Below are 23,303 nucleotides of genomic sequence, written 5' to 3'. Positions count from 1 at the left end.
AACTAGCCTGCCAATTAGCTTTCATCCCTATTTTTTAGAACGTCATTACCTCAAATATTTTTTTCTTTTTATTTCATTTAAAATAGTTCTATTATTCTTGACTCATCCCCCAAATGCAAATTTCTGTCATTTCTTTCTGTAGAAATTTGGTTAAATAAAGACATAAATTAGTGAATGAAACATCTCAGAATAATTTGGGAAAATTTTATGTCAGTATATATGAAAGAGATGCCTGAACATTGTGCTCAGTTATTGAGCATCAACCCAGGAATCAGGACATTATGGTTTGATTCAGGTCAGGGCACATGCCTGGGTTGGGGGCTAGATCCCCAGAAGGGGGCATGCAGAAGTGCAGAAGGCAGAAGAATAAATGATTCTCTCTCATCGTTGATGTTTCTATCTATCTCTCCTGCTCCTTCCCTGTCTGGAATATAAATATTAGAGCAATATGCAAATTAGCCAGAATGACTTAAAGTCATAACCCAACAGCAGGAACCTGAGGCTGCATGGCGCCTGGTGGGGCAAGGGAACTCAGGCCACATGCCCCACTCAGCGGGGTTTGATGGGGGACCTAAGGCTGTGGCCCCCACTCCAGCACCATGTCAGGAGACCTCATGCCATGCCCCCTTACCCCAGCGTGTCATGCCAGGGTACCTCAGGCCATGCCCCCCCCATGAAGGGCTTGCCTGGGGACCTCAGGCTGTGACCGTCCTCGGGGCTTGACAGGGGACTTGAGACTGTGACTCCCACCCAGAGTCAGGCTGGGGGACCTGAGGCTAAGTTCCCTGCCTGAAGGGGCTTGACAAGTGGGGCTGGTGCAGTCTAGGTCTCACCCAATGGGGGTGGGGCCAGCCGGGTCTGGGTCTCCTGAGTTTTCAAAGCGTGTGCGGGTGATGGGCAAGGATTTGACTCTAAGTCCTGCAGCATGCCCCAGACTCTGATAGGAGGGTGATTTTCATATACATTTTATTAATTTTTTTCATCTCTGATACTTGTATTATGGAGAAAGGGCAAATAGCAATATTAAAATATTTCCTATAATTAATTTTCTTTTAGTGTGCATGAAGTTTGTGCACTAGGTAACTAGTGTGTGTGTGTATGAAAGAGGATTTAATCAAGCACAATTCAATATTTGTATTTTTAGATCAACCAAATGAAATATTTGTTTTTTAACTTCTGGAATGTTTATCAGGCAGAGTGAGATATTACTTGAAATAAAATACCTGCATATACTAAGTTATTTTCCTGTACTTATTTGCATTTGTTTTTAGAAAAGTCTGTTAAAATTGGTAGACTATATAAACTGTAGTATCAATTATAAATAACACAAAATTTATATCTATGGCCACCAAATAGATCTCTTCTATATCACCTATTAATTATATCTTATAATTCCTAAGTGGGCATCTGGCCGTGAAGTTTGATTTACAATATTCTAAGTGGATTAACTCACCTGCCTTTCCTCTCCTCCCACCCCCAACTTCCTTGATTAGAACTTGGCTGCATTATTTTTGCAACATTAATAAGCCTTTGGAATTAAGCAGTTTTATATGGTGTATATCTTAGTATCATCTATATGAAATAAACAATTCTGCTAGTAACTTATATGACATCCTGCAAAGATATATGTGATAAAATTTCCCCAGAAAGTCACCAGGCCAGCTGAGAATTTTACCCTTAGACCTTGGTTCTCTACATTAACAGAATGCATGTTGACAGATCATTTGTCATTTGAAACCTGGGAGAATATCTAGGCTGCTTTAGGAGTTGAGCTATATTTTAACATAAACCTATAGGGTTTGATTATTTGCTTTCTGCAAATGTCAAATTTAAGTAAGTTACTGTTTGCATTTTATATTATATTTTCCTCAGCATTTTTATATCTTTGCATTTTTTGAGATATTTTTAATTAAAAAACTATCTAAGGAGATGAGAAAGTATGTAGTTTGGGAAACAGTTAATAGTTTGACTTTTGAACACTTGCTTATGATGGTAGAAAATAAAATCCTTTTATAAGAATTACATACACTAATCAATTATTCATTTTTCTTTTAAAATAGATGCATTAAAATATCATGTATTTGTTATTATTGCTGTGGTATGGCATTTCCACATCTAAAATAAAAAACACTCAGTAATAGTTCTCATAAATTTATATGGACTTTATTTTTCATTTAAGCTCAAAAATAACATAACAGCAAAATTGAAGCAAAATGCTCTGACCTTTCCCTGAAAAGCATAGAACCAGAACTGCTAGTTGCAAATATTTATTCAATGCTCCATTCTAAGCCTGCAAGAAAAAAAAAAAAAAAAGTTTGTGAATTTCTGCAAAGAAGATGTTAATGAAAGAGCTTTAGTTAGTGATTTAAAAAGATGTAGCAGCCTATATAAAAAGTAAGCCTGTCCTAGCTGGTTTGGCTCAGCAGAGACAGTGTTGGCCTGCAGACTAAAAGGTCCAAGTTCAATTCCAGTCAAGGGCACATGCCTGGGTTGTGGGCTCCATCCCCATGTGGGGCATGCAGGAGGCAGCCAATCAATGATTCCCTCTCATCATTGATGTTCCTATATATATCTCTCTCTCTACCTTCCTGTCTGAAATCAATAAAAAAAAAAAGGTTTGTTTTTAAAAAGTAAGCCTATTTCATAAAGTGATATGTTATAGTTTCATGAGGGATATAAATTTCTCCAAAAATCGGTTTAACTAGAGATCAAGTATGCAACTATATCATAATATGCAATTAATTAATTATCATGTGATATAATAGTTAAATGCAGATAAATGTAACCTCTCCAGTAAATGTATATAGATAATACATTTATTGGTATATAATTTTACAAAAGTGAAATTATAAACTAACTGGTTATCTTTGAATGCAACTAACCAGAAAATGTGTCTTGCTTCTTTATGCAAGAGTTATTAATATTTTATAGAGTGATTATATATAATTTATTTTGAGAATTCCCCCCCTCCTACTTACCGATCAAAATAAACTTTTAGTATATATGTTTCAAAGCTAATGTTGGAGTTCATGGGTAGAACTGATTATCTCCTTGAAAGCATCCTATATAATAAAAAAATCTAATATGCTAAGTGTCCAGTCGTCTAGTCAGTGGTTCAAGCAATCAAAGCATAATATGCTAATGATATGCTAAGGCCGATCAATTGCTCACTGTGATGTGCACTGACCACCAGGGGGCAAACACCCCAACTGGTAGGTTAGCTTTCTGCTAGGGTCCAGCAGATTGGGACTGAGCGAGATGGGCCAGACAGGCCGTGGTGCCCTCCTGTGGTCCCTCCCCGGCTTTGATCATGCACCAGTGGGGTCCCTCGGTGCTGGCCTGCACCCTCTTGGGGGATGTTGAAGAGCCCTTTTCGGCCCAATCCTGCATGCCAGGCCGAGGGACCTCACTAGTGCACAGATTCATGCACTGGACCTCTAGTAGAAAATAATTAAGATGGACATATTACACATGTCTACTTCATTAATAATTATATTCCTTGTCAATGATAATCATTGTTAGTAGTAAATAGATTGCTAAAGTGTCTGTGTAGAAGTTAACGTATCCTGAACAGGCAATTTTAAGCTTTCTATTCTTCCTCTTCTTCCAATCCTCCTACTGTCTCTCCCCAAGACTTCATTGAGTATCTGATACATGGTACAATGTTGGATACTAAAGATGCCAAGGTGGATAAGCGCTCCCTTAAGAGCTTGTTTTTAATACAATATTATTCTTTAACTCAGTGGTCGGCAAACCGCGGCTCTTTGGCCCCTTGAGTGTGGCTCTTCCACAAAATATCACATGCACAGTGTGATTGAAACTTCATGGCCCATGCGCAAAAGTTGGTTTTCAGTTCTCAAAAGAAATTTCAATTTTATATTTGGCTTTGTTGACGAATGAGTTTGCCAACTATTGCTTTAACTAAATGAATGAACAAATAGGAAAGTTGTACAATGAAATGTGTGTAAATGTCTTTCCCCACTTCAGGATGTGTTTTTCTCACATTATGGATATGGACTCTGTGGCTAACTATTACTCATTTTCAAGACTAGGTTTGAACATGGAGGTTGAAAGGATTTATCTTCTCCTCCCACCCCAATTGCCATGGCACCTTATAATTTAGCACCCAGGAGAGTGCCTGTCAGAACAAAGATGTTTCATAAATTAATAAATCTTAACTACTAATGCTGATTGAATTTAATTTTGTATGTCACTGAGATATGAACAGAACCTAGATAGTGAGAAATCTGGGTGTGTGTGCCTGTGCATGTGCACATATGTACATGAAACTGATATATCTAAAAGTCAATACTAATTTAAAATTAAACCGTAGAATTAGGATCATGTGATCCGAGCTTTGAATATGAATTATTATGTCAGTGGGTGGAGAGATGGAAGAGGATATTTCAAGCCATTGGAACAGCATGGGCTAAGAAATGTGCATGGAAAACAATAGTTACTAATGGGAAAATCGTCCAAGAAATATTAATAGAAGCAGAATAGAATAGAGGTAAAAAAAAAAAAAAAAAACTGGCTCTAGAATTGGAGGGCTTGAGTGTATTTCTTGACTACAATCATCTCTTGTCATATGTCATGGGACAAGATATTTCCCCTCCTGATATGTCAGTATGTTATCTGTTCTTTTAAAAAATATATATATATTTTATTGATATTTTACAGAGAGGAAGGGAGAGAGATAGAGAGCTAGAAATGTCAATTAGAGAGAAACATCGACCAGCTGCCTCTTGCACACCCCCTATGGGGATGTGCCTGCAACCAATGTACATGCCCCTGACGGGAATCGAACCTGGGACCTTTCAGTCCACAGACCTACGCTCTACCACTGAGCCAAACTGGTTTCAGCAGTTATCTGTACTGTTAATAGTACATACTTCTTAGAGTGGTGGAGAGAATGATACAATGATATACCTAGTTCAAAACACTTAGGACCTGGCTGCTATTGTTTACCATGTGTTATGATTATTATCGCCAAGATTTTTTGAAGAGATAAAATGTAAAGATAGCTTAGAACTAGATTTTGAAGGAACTAGGAAGACATGATAGTAATTTTGGGGATTATCGTTTGTTTCTTGTTTCAATTTATTTATTTTGTTTCAATATTACATAGTTTAAAAGTTACGTAGCCCTAGCTTCTTTCACAGAAACGGAGGGTAGGATTTCAACCCATTTCCGCCATCACACCACACAAAATAGTTATGAATTTATATTTTAAAGCAAAGTTTTAGGAGTATCTTTTAAAAACAGGGATTAATCTAAACATTTAATTATTGTAACTTACATGTAACAATTTTTTAAAAAGTTTACATATGTGTTGTTGCTTCTGACAGTATTTCAAACGGGTTTCTTCTCTATGACTAGGAATCATCTTCTCCAAAAATAAATTCTACTGTCATCTGTTTTCTTTTATGCTAGAATTTCATTACATTTTTCCTTAGAAAAATATCTTCTTTAATGTCAATCTTATATTATGGGGTATTCCCCAACAGTGATTAAGTTGCATTGTGTCTATGACTTTATGACATTAAGATGTTTTGGAAGCTAAAGGTCATAACTTTACAAGAGTAAACAATAACATGAATAAATTCAGGTTGCTAATCCTATATAATAAAATTGCAGTACATATACCAATTGTCCCCTTGACTGGAAGCTCGTCTGGGAGTTCGACCAGGGTGGTGGGGCCAGCCAAGGGAAGGGAGGGAGGCCCCTGCTAGAGTCCGTACCTATGCATGAATTTTGTGCTGGGCCTCTAGTGTTTCTATAATTGGTAATGCAAGGAAGCATGTTATAATAGATACTATAAAGGTAAAGAGAAAACCAAGTGCTGAGAATGTGACATTTCCATTGGCAGTGGTCGGCAAACTCATTAGTCAACAGAGCCAAATATCAACAGTACAAAAATTGAAATTTATTTTGAGAGCCAAATTTTTTAAAATTAAACTTCTAACACCACTTTAAAAATATATATATTGTATTGATTTTTTTACAGAGAGGAAGGTAGAGGGATAGAGAGTTAGAAACATTGATAAGAGAGAAACATCAACCAGCTGCCTCTTGCACACCCCCCACCAGGGATATGCCTGCAGCGAAGGTACATGCCCTTGACCGGAATAGAACCCAAGACCCTACAGTCCACAGGCTGATGCTCTATCCACTGAGCCAAACCGGTTTCGGCTAACACCACTTCAAAATAGATGCCTAGGCCGGGGTATTTTGTGAAGAGCCACACTCAAGGGGTCAAAGAGCCGCATGTGGCTTGGGAGCAGCAGTTTGCCAACCACAGGGTAAGAGGACTGAAGGCAGTCAGTTGAAAGTGTTCTAGGAAGGTTCTGTCATTCTTCTATGTGAAGTGAGAGTGGAGAGCTAGACGGAGTACAGCAGAAGTTGATTTATTTTGTGAGATTTCATTGCTACTGTAAAGTTAGCCACATTTGTGCAGGGCAGGGAAGATCGACAATGCTAGACTTAAGTTCATAATGTGTGCAATAATGGGCCTTTTTCATCTCCAAATAAGTATAGACAACATGGTCTAGTATATCAAATTAATAGAACTTAACAAGGTGAAACTTGCTTCATCTGTTTAAGTGGATTCTAAGACATGAAGTGGTCACTAAAGAATTGACATATATCTAAGATGACCGTTTAGTTAATTGGAACCTCAATAATAATGATTGATAATAGCTACCAAATATTGGTAGCTATTACCAGCTAATATAGTATACTCATTAAATAGAATATATCATTTATAACTGTAATAAACCTATAAATTACATATTATTACCTCTTCTTACTATCCATATTTTATCACAGTCAAGGTTCAAATAACTGAAATAATATGCCCAAGGTCTTACTAAAAGTGTGTGATTAAAACAGCAATAAGCTCAAGTTTATATTCAAAGTCCATGACTTTCAAACACATTTTTAGCAGTATGACCATGAATTCCCTGTTGGATTTCCTACCTACCTTTGACCCTTATAGCACCTGCACTTCATTTCTTTTTGGGAGCTAATGTGTTTTAGTGGTCATGGTTAAAAATCGGCTTTCCTTTCTTTTGTTCGTCTGAGAACTTAGAAGCCTAAACTATTCCACTTGAAATATTTGTTACTAAACTTCTTATTGACACTTGTTTTTCCAGCAAACATAATCGTGTTTTCCATCTTGTTTTCAGTTTTTATTTATTTATTTATTTTTAGAATTCTTTGACCTAGCATGAGCAATAACAGCAAACTGGTACATGAGAACACATGGTAAGAACAACTGCTTGTGAATAATAGAGAATAATACTGGATTGACTCAATGCCCAAAACTTCTCTCAAAGTCTATCTGGACAGAATACATTGAGCTTAAAAGAGATTTCATCTATTTGAAAAGTAAAGTTTCTGGAAGCAATTATATATTCTTAGCAGCTTTGCAACCTATATCCCTGAGGAGACTAATGTCACAATGTCAGTGTTAGTGAACCGTGGTGTACACAGTGTCTTTATGTTTTCTTTAACAAGATTTCTTTTAAGTAGCATTTGCTTCCTCAAAAAGTTTATTCTTTAAATTTGGGTTCAGTTCAGTGCAAGATAGTAGAGATCATGCAGAGAATGCCAAGTAAACATTACGGTTATTATATGTTGGGGGGTGGGTGACATTTTGAAAGTACTTTAGGGAAGAAACAGCTACAGACCTTGTTTAATAATCTTCAGAGCAGTGCCTAGAGCAGTCTAGAAAATTACTTTGTAATATAACTCATACTGTGCATGCTAAGCTATTCATCAATTGCCCTGTTGAAGAAAAATAAGCAAAAATGATAGATTTAAGGAATAAAAACAAAATATTATTTGGCTGAATTTTGCAGTCGTGTTTGTGGGTATGAGTGCATGTATTAGTGAAATTTGTATAATAGTAACATAGCCTGTATTTAAGAAATACAGGGAAAAGATGGCCAATACTTATTGTGCATGCAATTTATATATATTCATTTAATCGTCACAGTGTCCATGTGAAACTAATGAAATCAGCCCTTCATACATAGTTGTTCTGAGGATTTAAGATAATATGCAGAAAGTGCTTAGAAACACACTTGCACGTAGTAAGCCCTAATGGGATATTAACTATTATTATTATGATTACATGACTTAATTGAGGATTTGCTTCCCCTCCCCCTTTTGTTTACAGTGTACATAATGAAACACAACTACCATTATAGGAGAATCCTCTCTCTCCCTCCCCACTCTCCACCCTAGGCTCCCCCTTCTCCCCACTCCCAATCTCTCTCCCACCTGCCATAGTAAGGTCACAATAAGGCCTCCACTGTGCAGAAGCTATTAGTTGTTCGATAGTTTCTGTGTCTCAGCAGTCAGACATCCCCCTTGGCCTGGGTATAGTGTATTTAACAATCACCTACTCACCTCATGTAGGCGACATATGTCCCACCCCTGACCAGGATATACTGAGTTAGAAGAATTCTGAAAGATGAATTAAGGACTTGTCAAATAACAACTCACTTTGCCATGTTCAATTAAAAAGCATCCAGGCTTCGTATTTGAATGAACATTCGACTCAGTTCAATAGATGGATGTAATGGCATGGTGGAAAGGCAGAATCAGGAAAGGGAAAAGTAAAAAATAAAGGCATTAGCCTACATTGCTTCTATCCTCTTAGATTGACATATTGACACTGGAATGAATTAGATGAAATAATAATATATAGAGGTTTTATCCATGAATCAGTTCACAGAATAAATCCACTCCCCTCCCCACCCCCCCAAAAATGTTTTTCATCTAAGGATTCAAAAGTCCCAGCTATTTCCAGAAGCAACATCTGTTGCTTTGCCAGTTTCCACAGAGATGAGCTCATGTTGATTTTCATCACATTTGTTCAAATCTGGAATCTGGTTAAAACATGCAAACAGTTGTATTGCCAGTTAAGTGATGCATCATATCGTACCCTTTGAATAATGCTATTTTTCTGCATTAATTTTGATTCCAGTGACATTTTCAATTATGGATCTAAATATGAATTATTTTAAAATAATTTGGGTTAGAGTAAGAAATAGAAAATAACACATTCTAGAAGGAATAACACTATGATGCATGCATGTTCTTAGAAAACAGTTATACGTTAAATCTTCTCAATCAGAATTTGTATTTTTTGGCACCATTATTGGGATAACTCGTAAAACAAAGTAGTTTCTCAATAGCATATTATGTTAGCACATTGTTTAAACTACAGAGTTTAAACATATTGTTTTAACCACAAAGTGACCATCACAGACCTTTTCCTGTTATCCAACTTTTATTGCTTTCATGTCATTATCCAGAGGTTGATTGCATATGAGTATTTTGAAGTGAAACCATGTATAAAAACTATGATGTTTTTAAAGTGGAAATGTCTGATGTTTGAGTACCTATATCTAATAAAAGTGTAAAAGAAACAACAGAACACACAAAGGTTAAAGTGTTGGCAAATATTCTTGGGATAATTACCAAAGTATGATAGTGGATTTAGTCACTCAGCTTGCTGCAGGCCTTTGTAATACACCAAGTCCACAGTCAGTCTCTCCTGCTGTTATGTTATCAGAGATAATAGGTGGAAAATATTGAGAAACTCTAAATGTTGCAAATATAAGTAATGCATTTTTCTATATTTTAACATATTTTGAATATTTAATTGACCATTTAAAAAAGAGAGTTGCTATTTGATATCTAGTGATTTTAAAATTTAATTTTCTGTATTTCTCATATGGGACAAATGACTAATATGTCAGAATTTTTCCTTATGTTAATTCAGTATAACTAATTTACAGGATGAACAGGAATTGCAAGTGATCACTATAGAAGTTAGATAAGCACAGTAGTCATAATTTTCTGAGCATTGCCTAAATACTAAGCTTTGTTCTGTACTCTTCACTTATCTCAAATTCTCAAAATAGTATTATAAAGGAAGTTGTTGTTATCTCTACTTTGTAAAAGAGAAAACCAAGAGAGCTTTAGGTAATTTTCACAAGCTATTTGGTTGTGGAATTGGTAGTAAATATTCTGTTACTTATTCTACTCAGATGGGCATTCCAAAGCTTAAATACTAAACCAAGATAAATTCCTTAGTTCAATCTAGCTTCACTTGTGCTTCCACTATGCGTAAACTTTTATCAAGGATTTTTTTTTTTTTTTTTTTTTTTTTTTTTTGCATTCAGGGATGACTTGTCAAGCTCGAACATCATATACCGAAGATGAAGTTCTTTGGGGTCACCGTTTTTTCCCTGTAATCTCCTTAGAAGAAGGGTTCTTTAAAGTTGATTACTCCCAGTTCCATGCAACATTTGAAGTCCCCACCACACCGTACAGTGTGAAAGATCAGGAAGAAATGCTTCTTATGTCGTCCCCCTTAATAGCACCAGCCATCACTAACAGCAAAGAGAGACATAATTCTGTGGATTGCTTAGATGGCCTAGATGACATTAGCACAAAGCTTCCATCGAAGCTGCAGAAAATGACTGGAAGGGAAGACTTCCCCAGGAAACTCTTGAGGATGAGTTCTACAACCTCAGAAAAAGCCTACAGCTTGGGAGATTTGCCCATGAAACTTCAACGAATAAGCTCAGTTCCTGGCAACTCAGAAGAAAAACTGGTATCAAAAGCCACCAAGATGTTGTCTGATCCCATGAGCCAGTCAGTGGCTGACCTGCCACCAAAGCTTCAAAGGATGGCTGGGGGAGGACCCAGGATGGAGGGAAATCTCCCGGCCAAATTAAGAAAAATGAACTCGGACCGATTCACATAACAAACACCCTCTTAGGCATTATTTACTGTTTGATTTAGTAATAATCTAATATTTGGCTGATGAGGGAATCCTCTCTACAGAATCTGAAAGGTACCTTGCCTCCCCAGTCAGATATGCTTATTTGAGAAGCCTTATTTCCCAAGTACTGCCTCTGTGCAGAAAGCAAACAAGTTGTGAAGGGAGGGCCTCATAAGGAAATTCTTACTAACGGGCATGTATTATCACATCATGCATGCAATAATGTGCAAATTTTGCATTTAGTTTTATGGCATGATTTATATATGGTATATTTATATTGTATATTCTGGAAATATATATATATATATATATTTAAAGGGGTGGTATTCTCCATGATATTTCTAACATGTAAATTAAGCTGAACATGAATAAGATATCTTTCAGGGCGATAAAACTATATATATATGTATGTATATGTACATACACATATGTATGTATATATATATATATGAACACACACATGCATACATACATATTTATCTGATAAAATTGTGATGTTTTGTTCAGAGTTGTAGTTCTTGTGCATGTTTACTTTATTAGGCTAGGAAGGCTACTGGCATTAATTATTAATACCAAATAGTTAGCCTTAAGTTATTTGTCATTTTAAAAATCTAATTTAATGTTTTTTGCTGTTCAAGATCCTGAAAGGTTTTCAATTATACTTTATATGAGGGAGTCTGTGCTATTTATGGCCCTGCCAAAACATAACCGTTATATATTTAACTTGTAAATTTTAGAGCATATCAATATGTTGAAGATTTTTTACAATTTTTAAAACTTGCTAGTACTGGGGGGAAATAAAGATAAATTAATTTGAGAATTGGTCCTGTCCTGGACTAATTAAAATCTGGACACCTGTTTCGTATATGATTTAACACAACTGTGAGCTCTGAACAAATGCTGAGTCATTGTGATAGTCAGTAGCCAAGTTATACTGAATGCAGAGAATGTGTGAAATTACATAATTAATGGTTTCTGTTTCAAACTGAGTCGAGTTTAACTTTGTTTCTGAAACTTCTGTCATTTCAAAAACCAATAACTTTTCCTTGCAGAGACACAATACACTGAAAAAGATGATAAATATTTATGCTTTAAATATATATGTCTAATTGAGTGTCTTTTTTTCAGAGATTTCTTTTAATTTTAAATTTTTAAATATATTTTTTCTTTATTTCAAAGAGGAAGGGAAAAGGAGAGAGAGAAGTAGAAACATCAATGATGAGAGAGAATCGCTGATCAGCTGCCTTCTGTATGCCTCACGCTGGGGATCGAACCCACAACCTGGATATATACCCTCACTGGGAATTAAAACCATGACCTCCTGGTTTCTAAGTCAACCACTGAGCCATGCAATTTGGGCTAATTTTATTTATTTTTATTACGGTTTCCATTCAACACTTTTTTGAGTGTGTTAGTTTCAGCAGATAGACATTGATACAGTTTACAGAGTGTCCCCTCCGATTCTCTTTTCTTATGCCTTTCTTTAAAAAAATTTTTTTTTGATTCTTTTACAGAGAGGAAGATTCTTTTATAGAGAGTTAGAAACATGGATGAGAGAGAAACATTGGTCAGCTGCCTCTTGCACACCCCCTACTGGGGATATGCCCGCAAACAAGGTACATGCCCTTGACTAGAATCTAACCTGGGACCCTTCAGTCCACAAGCTGAAACTCTATCCACTAAGCCAAACCAGTTAGGGCTTCTTCTTTTTTTTTTTTAAATTAAAAAATATATATATTTTATTGATTTTTTATAGAGAGGAAGAGAGAGGGACAGAGAGTTAGAAACATCGATGAGAATCATCAATCAGCTGCCTCTTGCACCCCCTCCCCCCCGAGGATGTGCCTGCAATCCAAGTACATGCCCTTGACCGGAATGGAACACGGGACCCCTTAGTCTGCAGACAGACGCTCTACTCACCGAGCCAAACCAGTTTTGGCCAGTCAGGGCTTCTTATGCCTTTCTTTGTTAATGGCATTTGTTGTAATAGGACAGACTTTGTTTCTTTACCTGGAGAACCTATCCAATCCAACACCTGTCACTCAGTTTGTGATGAATGTTTTATATAAACTTGAGAGAATTTTAAATTTGATGAATTGAAAGTATTTTACCCATTCATTTATTTTTAATTTTATTTCTTTTTGCTGTTATTGTTTGGTTGGTTAAATACTGATTTCATTGGTATGTTGGATCCCTAGCCTACCAAAATAATTTTAGCAGTACAATTTCTTAACCTTAAGGTTTTATATTATAATTCATTACAGAATCCAAATTATTGCTCAACAGAACACCTACAAAATAAAGATTTGGAATGCAGATATTTTAATGAAAATTTATAAGTGTTCTTTATCAGAATATAGTGGATTTTCCTATATAAAACTTTTTGAACATTGCAGTGTAAGTCTGCTCATAATTAATCTATCTGTCCTCATTAACCTGCAAATCCTTAATGGCTGGTTTGGCGAGCATCATTTCCTGTTTTTAGCAATCTTGTGATAATTCCCTTACTGGAAAATTATTATATCAACAATTCAATCATTGGCTACAAGAACACCTTCTGGCTACCTCTGTATCAACCAAATTCTGTAGGTGCAAACATATACCAGGGAATTGTTACTGGCAAAATGATCAACCTTGAGCATCCATCCACTGTGAATAGAGCTGGTTGCCCTACCCCTTACTCTCTGAACTTTCCTTTTTTGCTGGATATAGGAAATGAAATAGTAGCAGAAAGAGGAGTTGGGGGAGGGGGGCGGAGGGAAGTATATTTATTACCAGTGGAAGAAACTGCATAGATCATTTAGCCCAAACACTTTAAACTAAATAGAGCCATAATTTAATCTGGATAGTTATTTTGTCTTTGGTACCAAGTAGAATATGGGCCCCAAAATAAACTCTCCAAAGGTTTTCATTAATTCATTTAACTTTTTTTTGCATGCTTTGTTTTTTTATGTCCCAGGCATTTCTCACTCCTGGGGGATTTGGGTATGACTAAGTCAGAGGAGGTCTCTGCCCATTTGAACGAAGCATATCCGTAGGAGAATGGGGAGGGACACCGTGAGACAGACAAAAACCAAATGAGATTATTTCAGATAGTAACATAGTACTTGAGGATAGGAAAACAGGGTAAAATGAAAAAAAAAATGACTGGGTGAAATAGTAATTATTTTAGAGGAAGTTACTGGTTTAGGGAGGGAGTGATACATAAACTGAGACTTGGATGATGAGAAAGAACAACGACTCTTGACAAAATTAATATTTCTTAGTGAATGCTATTTATTTTTACCACATATGTATGGGAAAGATATGATTTCTGCACGTAATTGCAGTTTGACACCTATTGCTAAGTTGATCATAGGTCCCATTTTCCCTGGAGAGTCCCAGCTTGTCCTGTTGTACCTGTGTAATTACTAACAGCTCTCCCTCTCACTCTTCCAGTGTCTTGGTTTGGTTGATATATGGTGACTCTACGTTTTTGTTGAGACTAAATAAGTTATAAAGTCTAATATATTTGGATAAAAATAAAGAATTGTTTTTATTCTCCTTTTGTTGATTTTTTTTTTTTTTGACACTGTTCATTCCACACAAAATCATTGCAGTTTCATATAGGACAAAGTGACTGGGTGAAATAATTATTTTAGAAGAGGTGAATTCTTATCAAAGGGATTTTGTGTAATATTTGTTCATTCTGCACATGACAGGTTTTCTCAGCAGTGAAATGTTATGCATTTTATTGACTGAATAAAAAAGAAATCTCTAGTGTTTCCATTTCAGGAACGTGTATGAACTCAAATCAAAGAGAATTAAGCCAAGGAAGTTTTCAGCCCACCAAAATATAATGTGTGTATTGAACTGAATAATTATTTAACAACTGCAAACTAATCCCTTTTTATGGGATTTTTATGGTGTTTATAGCTCTTGTCATGATAAAATATTTCATTCTTTTTATCAAAATGATATAAATAAAAGAAATATAATTATTTTGATAATTCTTATCTTCATTTTAAATATTACTCATCTTTTTTTCAGCAATAGGTGAATAGGCTTTTGCAACTATTTACCAAATGAAAAATAGGATATATCATTAATTCTGAAAAAGTTCTTATGCTATTCTAAATTCATTCATATATGTATTGCTTTAAAAATTATAAAAAAAGCATTTAGTTGTCTTATTATTCAAGAGCCACTTTGTCAAGCAAGATGGAACCTTAATGAATTATTTTAGTGGGAGGAAGAGGGAGATTATGAGGAAGGTGTCTTACACGCTGTTTATATTATGAAATTTTCTATCATTCCATATTATGAAGAGAGTTCACCTTGGATACACAGCACATCTGTGAGCTCTACTTCAGTAGTTGTGCTTGTTCTTGAAATATATATATATATATATATTAGAGGCCCAGTGCATGAAATTCATGCATGGGGGGTGGGGAGGGGTGTCCCTTAGTCTAACCTGCACCCTCTCTAATCTGGGATCCCTCTCACAATCTAGGACTGTTGGCTCCCAACTGTTTGCCTGCCTACCTGCCTGCCTGCCTGATTGCCTCTAACCACTCCCCTGTCAGCCTGATTGACTCCTAACTGCTCCCCTGTTGGCCCGATTAACCCCAACTGCCCTCCCTTACCAACCTGGTCACCCCTAACTGCCCTCTCCTATTGACCTGGTCCCCCCAACTGCCCTCCCCTGCTGCCCTGGTTCCTCCCAACTGCCCTCCCCTGCAGGCCTGCCCCCCACCCAACTGTCCTCCCCGGCAGGCCTGCCCCCCAATTGCCCTCCCTTGAGGCCTGAGTCCCCTCTAACTGCCCTTACCTGCTGGCCATTTTGTGTCCATATGGGGGCAGCCATCTTGTGTGCTTGAGTGATGGTCAATTTACATATAACATCTTTATTATATAGGATATATACATACACATTGATGAACAAGGTCATTTAGATTACAAAAATATGAACTCATGTATTCAATACTACAACTTCAGTTTTATACAAAATATAACTTTCAAATCATGATTGGGTTTAATATTTAAAGTGTGGTCATCATTTTTCCACTTCCCAAGAGTTAATTACTCATATTTCTTGATTCAATGTGTTTATCAGAAGACTCTTAACTCCTAAAAGGTAATAATTTAATCTATCACAATTCAATCCTTGAAGTTAATTTTTATTTTGGCTCCTTATTGGTGAGACATGTCAGCAATATGGAACCTGAACTTAATGCATATTATTTGAGATCTGCATTTCTTGGAGGTGTCTTCATGAACATCTTCTTTGCTGAGCCAGTGTGTTTCAAAAGCCACAGTAAGTACAACAAACAAATTCTTGTTTTGTTTAAATAAGAAGTCACCTTTTTAAAAAGTGTCCAGTTGCTTCTTTTGAAAAAGTTTCACAGAAAAAGTATATTCCTAACTTTGGATCAGGCCAGTTCTGTGATGTGTCCTATGCTCAACTCACTGGTACCTCTCAGAATGAATTTAAATAGCTAGGTTCCTACAGCTTCTGGCCTAGAGGAGTTCAAAGAAGATAGATTTCATCATTTAGTAGAATATCTTTTCTTTTTTCAAATACTTATTTTCTTACCCGAAAAATCTTGAAATCTTGACTGTCTTGGAATATTTGGGCTATGTGTGATCAATGAGTACATACAGTAGGCCCATCACCTTTCCACTGCTTACTAACAATCTCATCCTTTCCCAGCTTCACATGTCAATCATTTGCATAGTGGATTGCCCACATTATTTGAACAACTATATGGTAGATATTTACAATTAAAAAAAAAAGAATTCTCAGGTAGTCCACTTAGTCTGTTTTTAATTAAATTAAATCTAGAAACATGAGAAGTCCCTGCCCTCTTGGGTGGTTCAAACTGTTATTTATATGCAAATCCCTAACCATTCTTAAATTGCTTCTTGATTTTTCCATTTGGGAACATTATCTATTTGCTTTTACCTGAAGTAGATGAAAATCCAATTTGGTTTTGTTTTGTTTTAACTCTTGTTACCCACTACACCTCCACCACATCTACCCTACCCTAAATTTCCAATGTTGTTACAGCATGATTTAATTAGATTAACCATGAGTGTTTTCTTTAAGTGCTATAACAATTGAGCCCATATGTTTTTTCTCTTTATTGATTAAGGTATTACATATGTGTCCTTATCCCCCCCATGACTCCCCCCGCCCGCCCCCCATCATGCCCTCACCACCCTGGTGTCTGTGTCCATTGGTTAGGCTTATATGCATGCATACAAGTCCTTTGGTTGATCCTTCCCCATTACCCCCACCCTCCTCTACTTTCCCTTTGAGTTTAATGGTCTAATCCAGTGGTCAGCCAACTCATTAGTCAATAGAGCCAAATGATTGAAATTTCTTTTGAGAGCCAAATTTTTAAAATTTAAACTTCTTCTAATGCCACCTCTTCAAAATAGAGTCACACTCTATTGAGTGTGGAAGAGTCACACTCAAGGGGCCAAAGAGCCACATGGGGCTCTGGAGCCACAGTTTGCGGACCATGCACAGGTCTAATCGATGCTTCTCTGTCTCTGGATCTGTTTTTATTCATCCGTTTATGTTGTTCATTATATTCCACAAATGAGTGAGATAATGTGATATTTATCTTCCTCTGACTGAGCCCATATGTTTTGATCATTTTCCCATTGTATTTTAGCATCATTCTAGGGAGTTCCATTTATGGCATTCTTGGTGTAGAAACCCTGTTTTATGGGCATGTTTTCATCTTTTCTTGGTTTACTTCTTTGTTTTCATTAAACACATTTTTCAGGGGCTTCTCATAAAAAATATGGTAGTGAACTTTTTGAGACTTTGATTTTTAAAATACTCTGTTTTTCCTAATTGATATTAATAGTTAGATCTGGTGTAAAAATCACTTTCCTTCAACATTTCAGTGACATTGTTTCTTTTTTTTTCTTTTTACCTTCTAATGTTGCTACTGAGAAGTCTGATACTCTTTCCAGTTCTAATTCCCTTTCAAGTTAAAGCTTTCAGAATATTATAATCTTCTCCACTGTTCTTAACTTGCAAGATGTTCTGCCTAAATGTGAGTCAAGTTTAGTCCATTTTGCTCTCTCTTTTCAGTCTGGACAATTTTTAAAATTTTTTAAAAAAATTTATCTTCTATTTTTCTCTATTCTGTCATTCTAGAATTTTCATTATTTGGCTGTTGGAACTTTTGGCAATGATTTTCTAATGTTATGACATTTTCTCTTTTGTTATTGTTAAGTACTTTTTCTCTACATTCTTGAAGATGTTCTTAATTTTAACTTTTATGACTTTCAGTTTATGTTCATTTATTTGATTTCATTTCTCTGCCAAGATTTTCATATCTTCTATAACAGTTTTATTTTTAATAACTTTTTTGTTCTTTAAATATGCCTTTTATTTTACTACTGTCTCCTTTCCTGACCTCTTTGCTTTGCTAAGCCTTTAAAATTTCTCTATTATTTCAGTGTTTTAGGAAGCAGTAGGAATAAGTACTTATCGTATTTAATCTGCCACTTTGAGAAGGTTAGCATAACTGCATTACTTTTATGTCACTGTTATCACAAATTACCACAAATTAGCAGCATAAATAATACAAATGTGTTTCCTTACAGTCTGTAGATAGAAGCCCAACATAGGTCTCACTTGGCTAAAATCAATGTCAACCCACTGTGGTTCTTTTGTGTTTTTTGCTTATTTGTTTGCATTTTCAAATAGAAGAGAATTCATTGCATTGATCTTTCCAGTTTCCAGAGGCCACCCACATTCTTTGGCTCATTGCCCCATCCCCAGTGACTGTCAATTCTGTCCAAAGAGTGGGAACCCAGAGGCCTGCAGCCTGTTAAAAGCACCCGTTGCTGCTTCTGTTGAGCTTGGCAAGACTCAGATGAATCCACCTCTGGGCGAGGATCACCTGTCTTCCCATGGGGTCAGGGATCTGTCCTCAGGGTGCCCTGCACTCCTTACCCTGGGACCTCAGATTGTAATGAGGCCCAGTGCCACCACTGCCAACAGAGAATGAGTGCCAATGGGATGGGCCCAGTGACGAGGGAAGCACGGGCCTTCCTGTGACTCTGTCTCCTGTGAGTCTGGAGTGACAGCCGCATCACCGGGCAGAAAAGCACCTCCACACTCCAATCCCCACCTACATCCACCGGGGCCCGTGCGCCACCGGCGGCTCCGATGCTCCCCGTACCCCGGCGTGGCCTGAGGAAAGCAGACAGAGTCTGGCTCTGTGCACCCTGACTGCGGCCTTTCAGGGGCTAATCCCTCGCAGGATCACCGGGCTCCCCGAGGCCTGAGAGATGCTATCTTGAGAGAAGCACAAAGTCTACCGGAATGTGTTGAGGTCGGTGCCGCCGTCCCCACTCCTCCAGCCTGTCTGCAGGCAGAAGCACAGCTGTTCTAACCTCACACCACCCCAGTTTGGAGGCAGGAGGGGATGGATGAGTCAGCGACATAAACTGCCATGGCAGCGCTGAACTGCTCTGGACCCTGGGATTTCTGTACCCCCAATCCTAGCGGCAAGACTCCTCAACGGCACCCTTACGTTAACCGGTATCAGCGCGGGGACTTTTTGTCCTGAGACGAATAACAAGAGTTACATCGTAGCCCTGACCAGTTTGGCTCAGTGGATAGAGCATGGGCCTGCGGACTGAAGGGTCCCGAGTTCAATTCCGGTCAAGAGCGTGTACCTTGGTTGCGGGCACATCCCTAGTGGGGGTTGTGCAGGAGGCAGCTGATCAATGCTTCTCTCTCATTGATGTTTCTAACTCTCTATCCCTCTCCCTTCCTCTCTGTTAAAAAAAAAAAAATCAATAAAATATATGTTTTTTAAAAAATCACCTAGTGGTGCCCATACCAAACAGAGTGCCTCTGCCCAGGCATCCGGAAACCCTGACTCCTAGAAGGCAGATTTGCCCAACGCCCACCGACCTGTAAGCAGAGATCCAAGCGGGAGGAGGGAGACGCCACCCTCACGCCGCTGCTTGGCTCTCTGCAGTCCCACACTCCAGTCACTTGCAGATAACAACTGGCCACATCTCGAATATTTTCTTCCGAGCACGCAAGGACGCGTGAGAATGTTTCCAAACGTTCCTCCTTAAGAGACTAGGTTATCAACCATGTCAGGGAAGAGATGGGACACATGAGATCTGGGCACACAGCCAGCCACTGGTGGCTGGGAACTTGAGATGCACTTTTTTCCCACACACAGGAATCCCATCACCTGCCTAACCAGCGGATCAGAGCACCCTGGACCAAATGCATCCTGTGAGTCTAGCTCTGAGCAGGGTGATCTCATGAATAGATGCGGTGGATCTGTGCTTAGGCTCCACAGACAAGAAAGTCAAGGCTGAATGAGTTCAATGACTTCCCCAAGGTCACAAAGACAACAGCCAACAGGACCTAGATTTAAACCTTGCACACCTGGCGGCACCTAGAACGTCGGCTCCGGAAGGGTGGGAACCTTGTCCCCTGGCCCAGTGCCTACAACGGTGACTGGCATCAGGCTCTCAGCAAATACATGCTGAGGAAAGGAAGGAGTAAATGCTATACTTTACAGATGAGGAAACTTAGGGAGCAGCAGCGTGAGCAGACGAGTATTCCTACTAAACTACACAGCAAACTTCTGTGAAGGGACAGAGGATAAATATCTGAGGCCTTGTGGGCCCTACAATCTGTGTCACAGCCACTCAGCACTGCTGTTGCAGTGCTAAAAGCAATGAATATGTAAATATGTAAATGTGGCTGTGATCCAACAAAACCTCATTTACGGGCCCTGAGATCTGAATTTCACATAATGCTGAAACTGGTTTGGCTCAGTGGATAGAGCGTTGGCCTGTGGACTGAAGGGTCCCGGGTTCGATTCCGGTCAAGGGCATGTACATTGGTTGCAGGCACATCCCCAGTACGGGGTGTGCAAGAGGCAGCTGATCCATGATTCTCTCTTATTGATGTTTCTAACTATTCCTTTCCCTCTTTGAAAAAAATCAATAAAGTATATATTTTAAAAAAATAATTTTCCTATGTCACAGATATTACTCTTCTTTAGATTCCCCCCCCAACTGTATAAAAAATGTAAAATAATATGGCAAAACAAAAATAGGCAGCGGACTGGATAAGGCCCACGGGCTGTACTTTACCAACAGCATGGTCTAAAATCATGCATGCATATGGACACTACTTCTGGAAAGCACAGTAGTAGTAGAAACCCAGGCTAAGCCCTGTGCTAAGCACCACAACCTAAGAGCACATACCTGGTAAAGTATGCGATGTATTATCCCCACCTAATACATTAAAAAAAAAAAAAAAAGCCGAAGTTCAGGGATATCAAGCTCCTTGTTAAAAATGATAAGTGACATCCATAGGACTGGAACTCAGGTAGTCTAACTCAATTTGTTGTTGCACCCTGACTTTGTTGTATAATATAATGATATTAACAACAAGCTCAACGGAATAGCTAGCTATTATGCCAGGAAACATTTATAGCACTTTATATAGGACGACTGGCATCTATTCATCACGCAATTCTATGCGGAAAAGAATTCTTTTTATCCCCATTTTACAGATGAGAAAATACAGATGCAAGAGGTCACTCAGCTCGCAGGTTGCAGAGCCCAGAATGAAACCCAGGCCATGGACTCCTGTCCACTGCTCTGTGCACCTCACCCGCCGGCCCTAGGCCCTCCCACTCCACTTACTGGCCACCTGCAGCCACACTTGGAACCGCCGAGTCTCCTTCAGGGCCTCCCAGCAGGCGTAGTTGCCCTCGTCCTGCAGGCTCAGCGCCTCGATGCGCAGGGAGCTGGCGTTCACCAGGGAGAAGCGGGGCTGGGCTGGCGGGCGGCTGGCATTGGAGGACAGGAGGAAGACGGGCTCCGAGTCATTCCGGTACCAGGTCACCGGGCCGCTGGTTGCCGAGATGTTGCCGCAGGGCAGAGTCGTGTTCTCATGAACCTCTCCGATGGCGACAGCCTCCAGACCTGCACAAGGGAAGGTCTGGCTATTACTACCTTTCTAGGTGTCTGAACGACCTCCTTCTTTGCACAGTCCTTCCACATTAGGAGTTAAAAAAATAATCAGCTGTAGGTTTCTGAGATGCCATAACTCACAGAGCCCCCACCCTGTTGGGATGGGTGGCCAGTACTTGACATGAACCACAAACAAAGGCACAATAAAGATACCCGCCACTTCACAGCCACTAAAATGGCTAAAATCAAAGACAATAATAAGTGTGGGCAAAGATGTGGACACATGGGAACTCATACATTGTTGGTAGGATTTTTTACATACTGCAGCTACTAGGAAGACAGTTGGGCATTTTCACATAAGACTAAAGTTACCGTGTGACTCAGCGATTCCACTCTGAGGTGTATACCTAACAGAAATGAAAACATATGTCTACACAAAAACTTGTATGCGCATGCTCACAGCAGCATTATTCATAATAGCCAAAAGGCAGAACCAAAGGCTCATCAACTGGTGAATGAATAAATACAATGTGGTATATCCACACAATGGGAATATTATTTGACCATAAAAAGGAATGAAATATATGCTACATCATGGATGAGTCTTGAAAGCATTATTTTAAATGAAAAGAGGCAGTCATAAAAGGCCACAGCCTGCCCTAGCCAGTTTGGCTCAATAGATAGAACATTGGCCTGCATACTGAAGAGTCCTGGATTCAATTCCAGTCAAGGGCACATGTCTGGGTTCCAGGTTTGATCCTCAGTGTGGGGCATGCAGGAAGCAGCTGATCAATGATTCTCTCTCATCATGGATGTTTCTCTCTCTCTCTCCCTCTCTGAGAGCAATAAAAACATATATATATATTTTTTAAAGACCACATACTTGTGTTGTTTCATTTATCTGAAATGTCCAATACAGGCAACTCTATGGAATAGAAAATATTGAATAATTAGCAGATGTCTAGGTCTGGAGGAAATGAGTAGTGGGAGGGTCGGGAATGACTGCTAGTGAGTATAGGGTGTTTTTTTGTTTGTTTGTTTGTTTGTTTTTTAATGATTTTAAATTTTTTTTTTTATTGATTTTGGAGAGAAAAGGGGAGGGAGAAAGAGGCAGAAACACCAATGATGAGAGAGAACTACCAATCGGCTGCCTCTGGTAGCACTGGGGATTGAGCCCACAACTCAGGCATGTGCCCTTGACGGGAATGGAACCCAGGACCCTTCAGTCTACAGTAGGGGTGTCGAACTCAATCAGAGAAGGGGCCAAAATCTAAAATCCAGCCTAAATCGTGGGCCGAATGGTTTACTGAACAGTCATAAACTGTCATTGTGATGGAAACGCAGTGGAGTGCAGTGATGACAGCGCGGTTCGGGCCACATTGCAAGGCCTGGCGGGACGGATTTGGCCCGAGGGCCTTGTGTTTGACACATGTGGTCTACAGGCTGATGCTCTGTCCACCGAGCCAAACCGACTAGGGCTAGGGCTTACTTCTGAGGTGATGAAAATGTTCTGGAATTAATTAGTGCTGATTAT

At 38.6% G+C, this 23,303-nt stretch overlaps 1 protein-coding gene and 1 long non-coding RNA gene across 4 annotated transcripts in view; one reads left to right on the top strand and one right to left on the bottom strand.

The window, feature by feature from the left end:
- Positions 1 to 11,902, top strand: part of KCNJ3 (potassium inwardly rectifying channel subfamily J member 3) — a 127,179-nt gene extending 115,277 nt beyond the window's left edge. For all 3 annotated transcript variants that reach the window (XM_036421613.2, XM_036421612.2, XM_036421616.2), the window contains one exon: positions 10,200 to 11,902. In XM_036421613.2, the coding sequence (XP_036277506.1) occupies positions 10,200 to 10,786 (587 nt within the window). In that variant the 3' untranslated portion in view covers positions 10,787 to 11,902. The remainder of the gene's footprint in view (positions 1 to 10,199) is intronic.
- Positions 855 to 22,257, bottom strand: LOC123651628. The gene is made up of 3 exons (XR_006740469.1): positions 21,526 to 22,257; positions 3,620 to 3,624; positions 855 to 867 (listed from the first exon to the last, which is right to left on the bottom strand). It is a non-coding gene; the product is annotated as an uncharacterized LOC123651628 (long non-coding RNA).
- Positions 22,258 to 23,303: the final 1,046 nt, after the last annotated feature.

Source organism: Pipistrellus kuhlii, unplaced genomic scaffold, assembly GCF_014108245.1.
Source record: "Pipistrellus kuhlii isolate mPipKuh1 unplaced genomic scaffold, mPipKuh1.p scaffold_m20_p_7, whole genome shotgun sequence".
Classification (NCBI taxonomy): Eukaryota; Metazoa; Chordata; class Mammalia; order Chiroptera; family Vespertilionidae; genus Pipistrellus; species Pipistrellus kuhlii.
The sequence above is the reverse complement of the archived record's forward strand: the minus strand, read 5'-3'. Positions and strand labels throughout refer to the sequence as shown.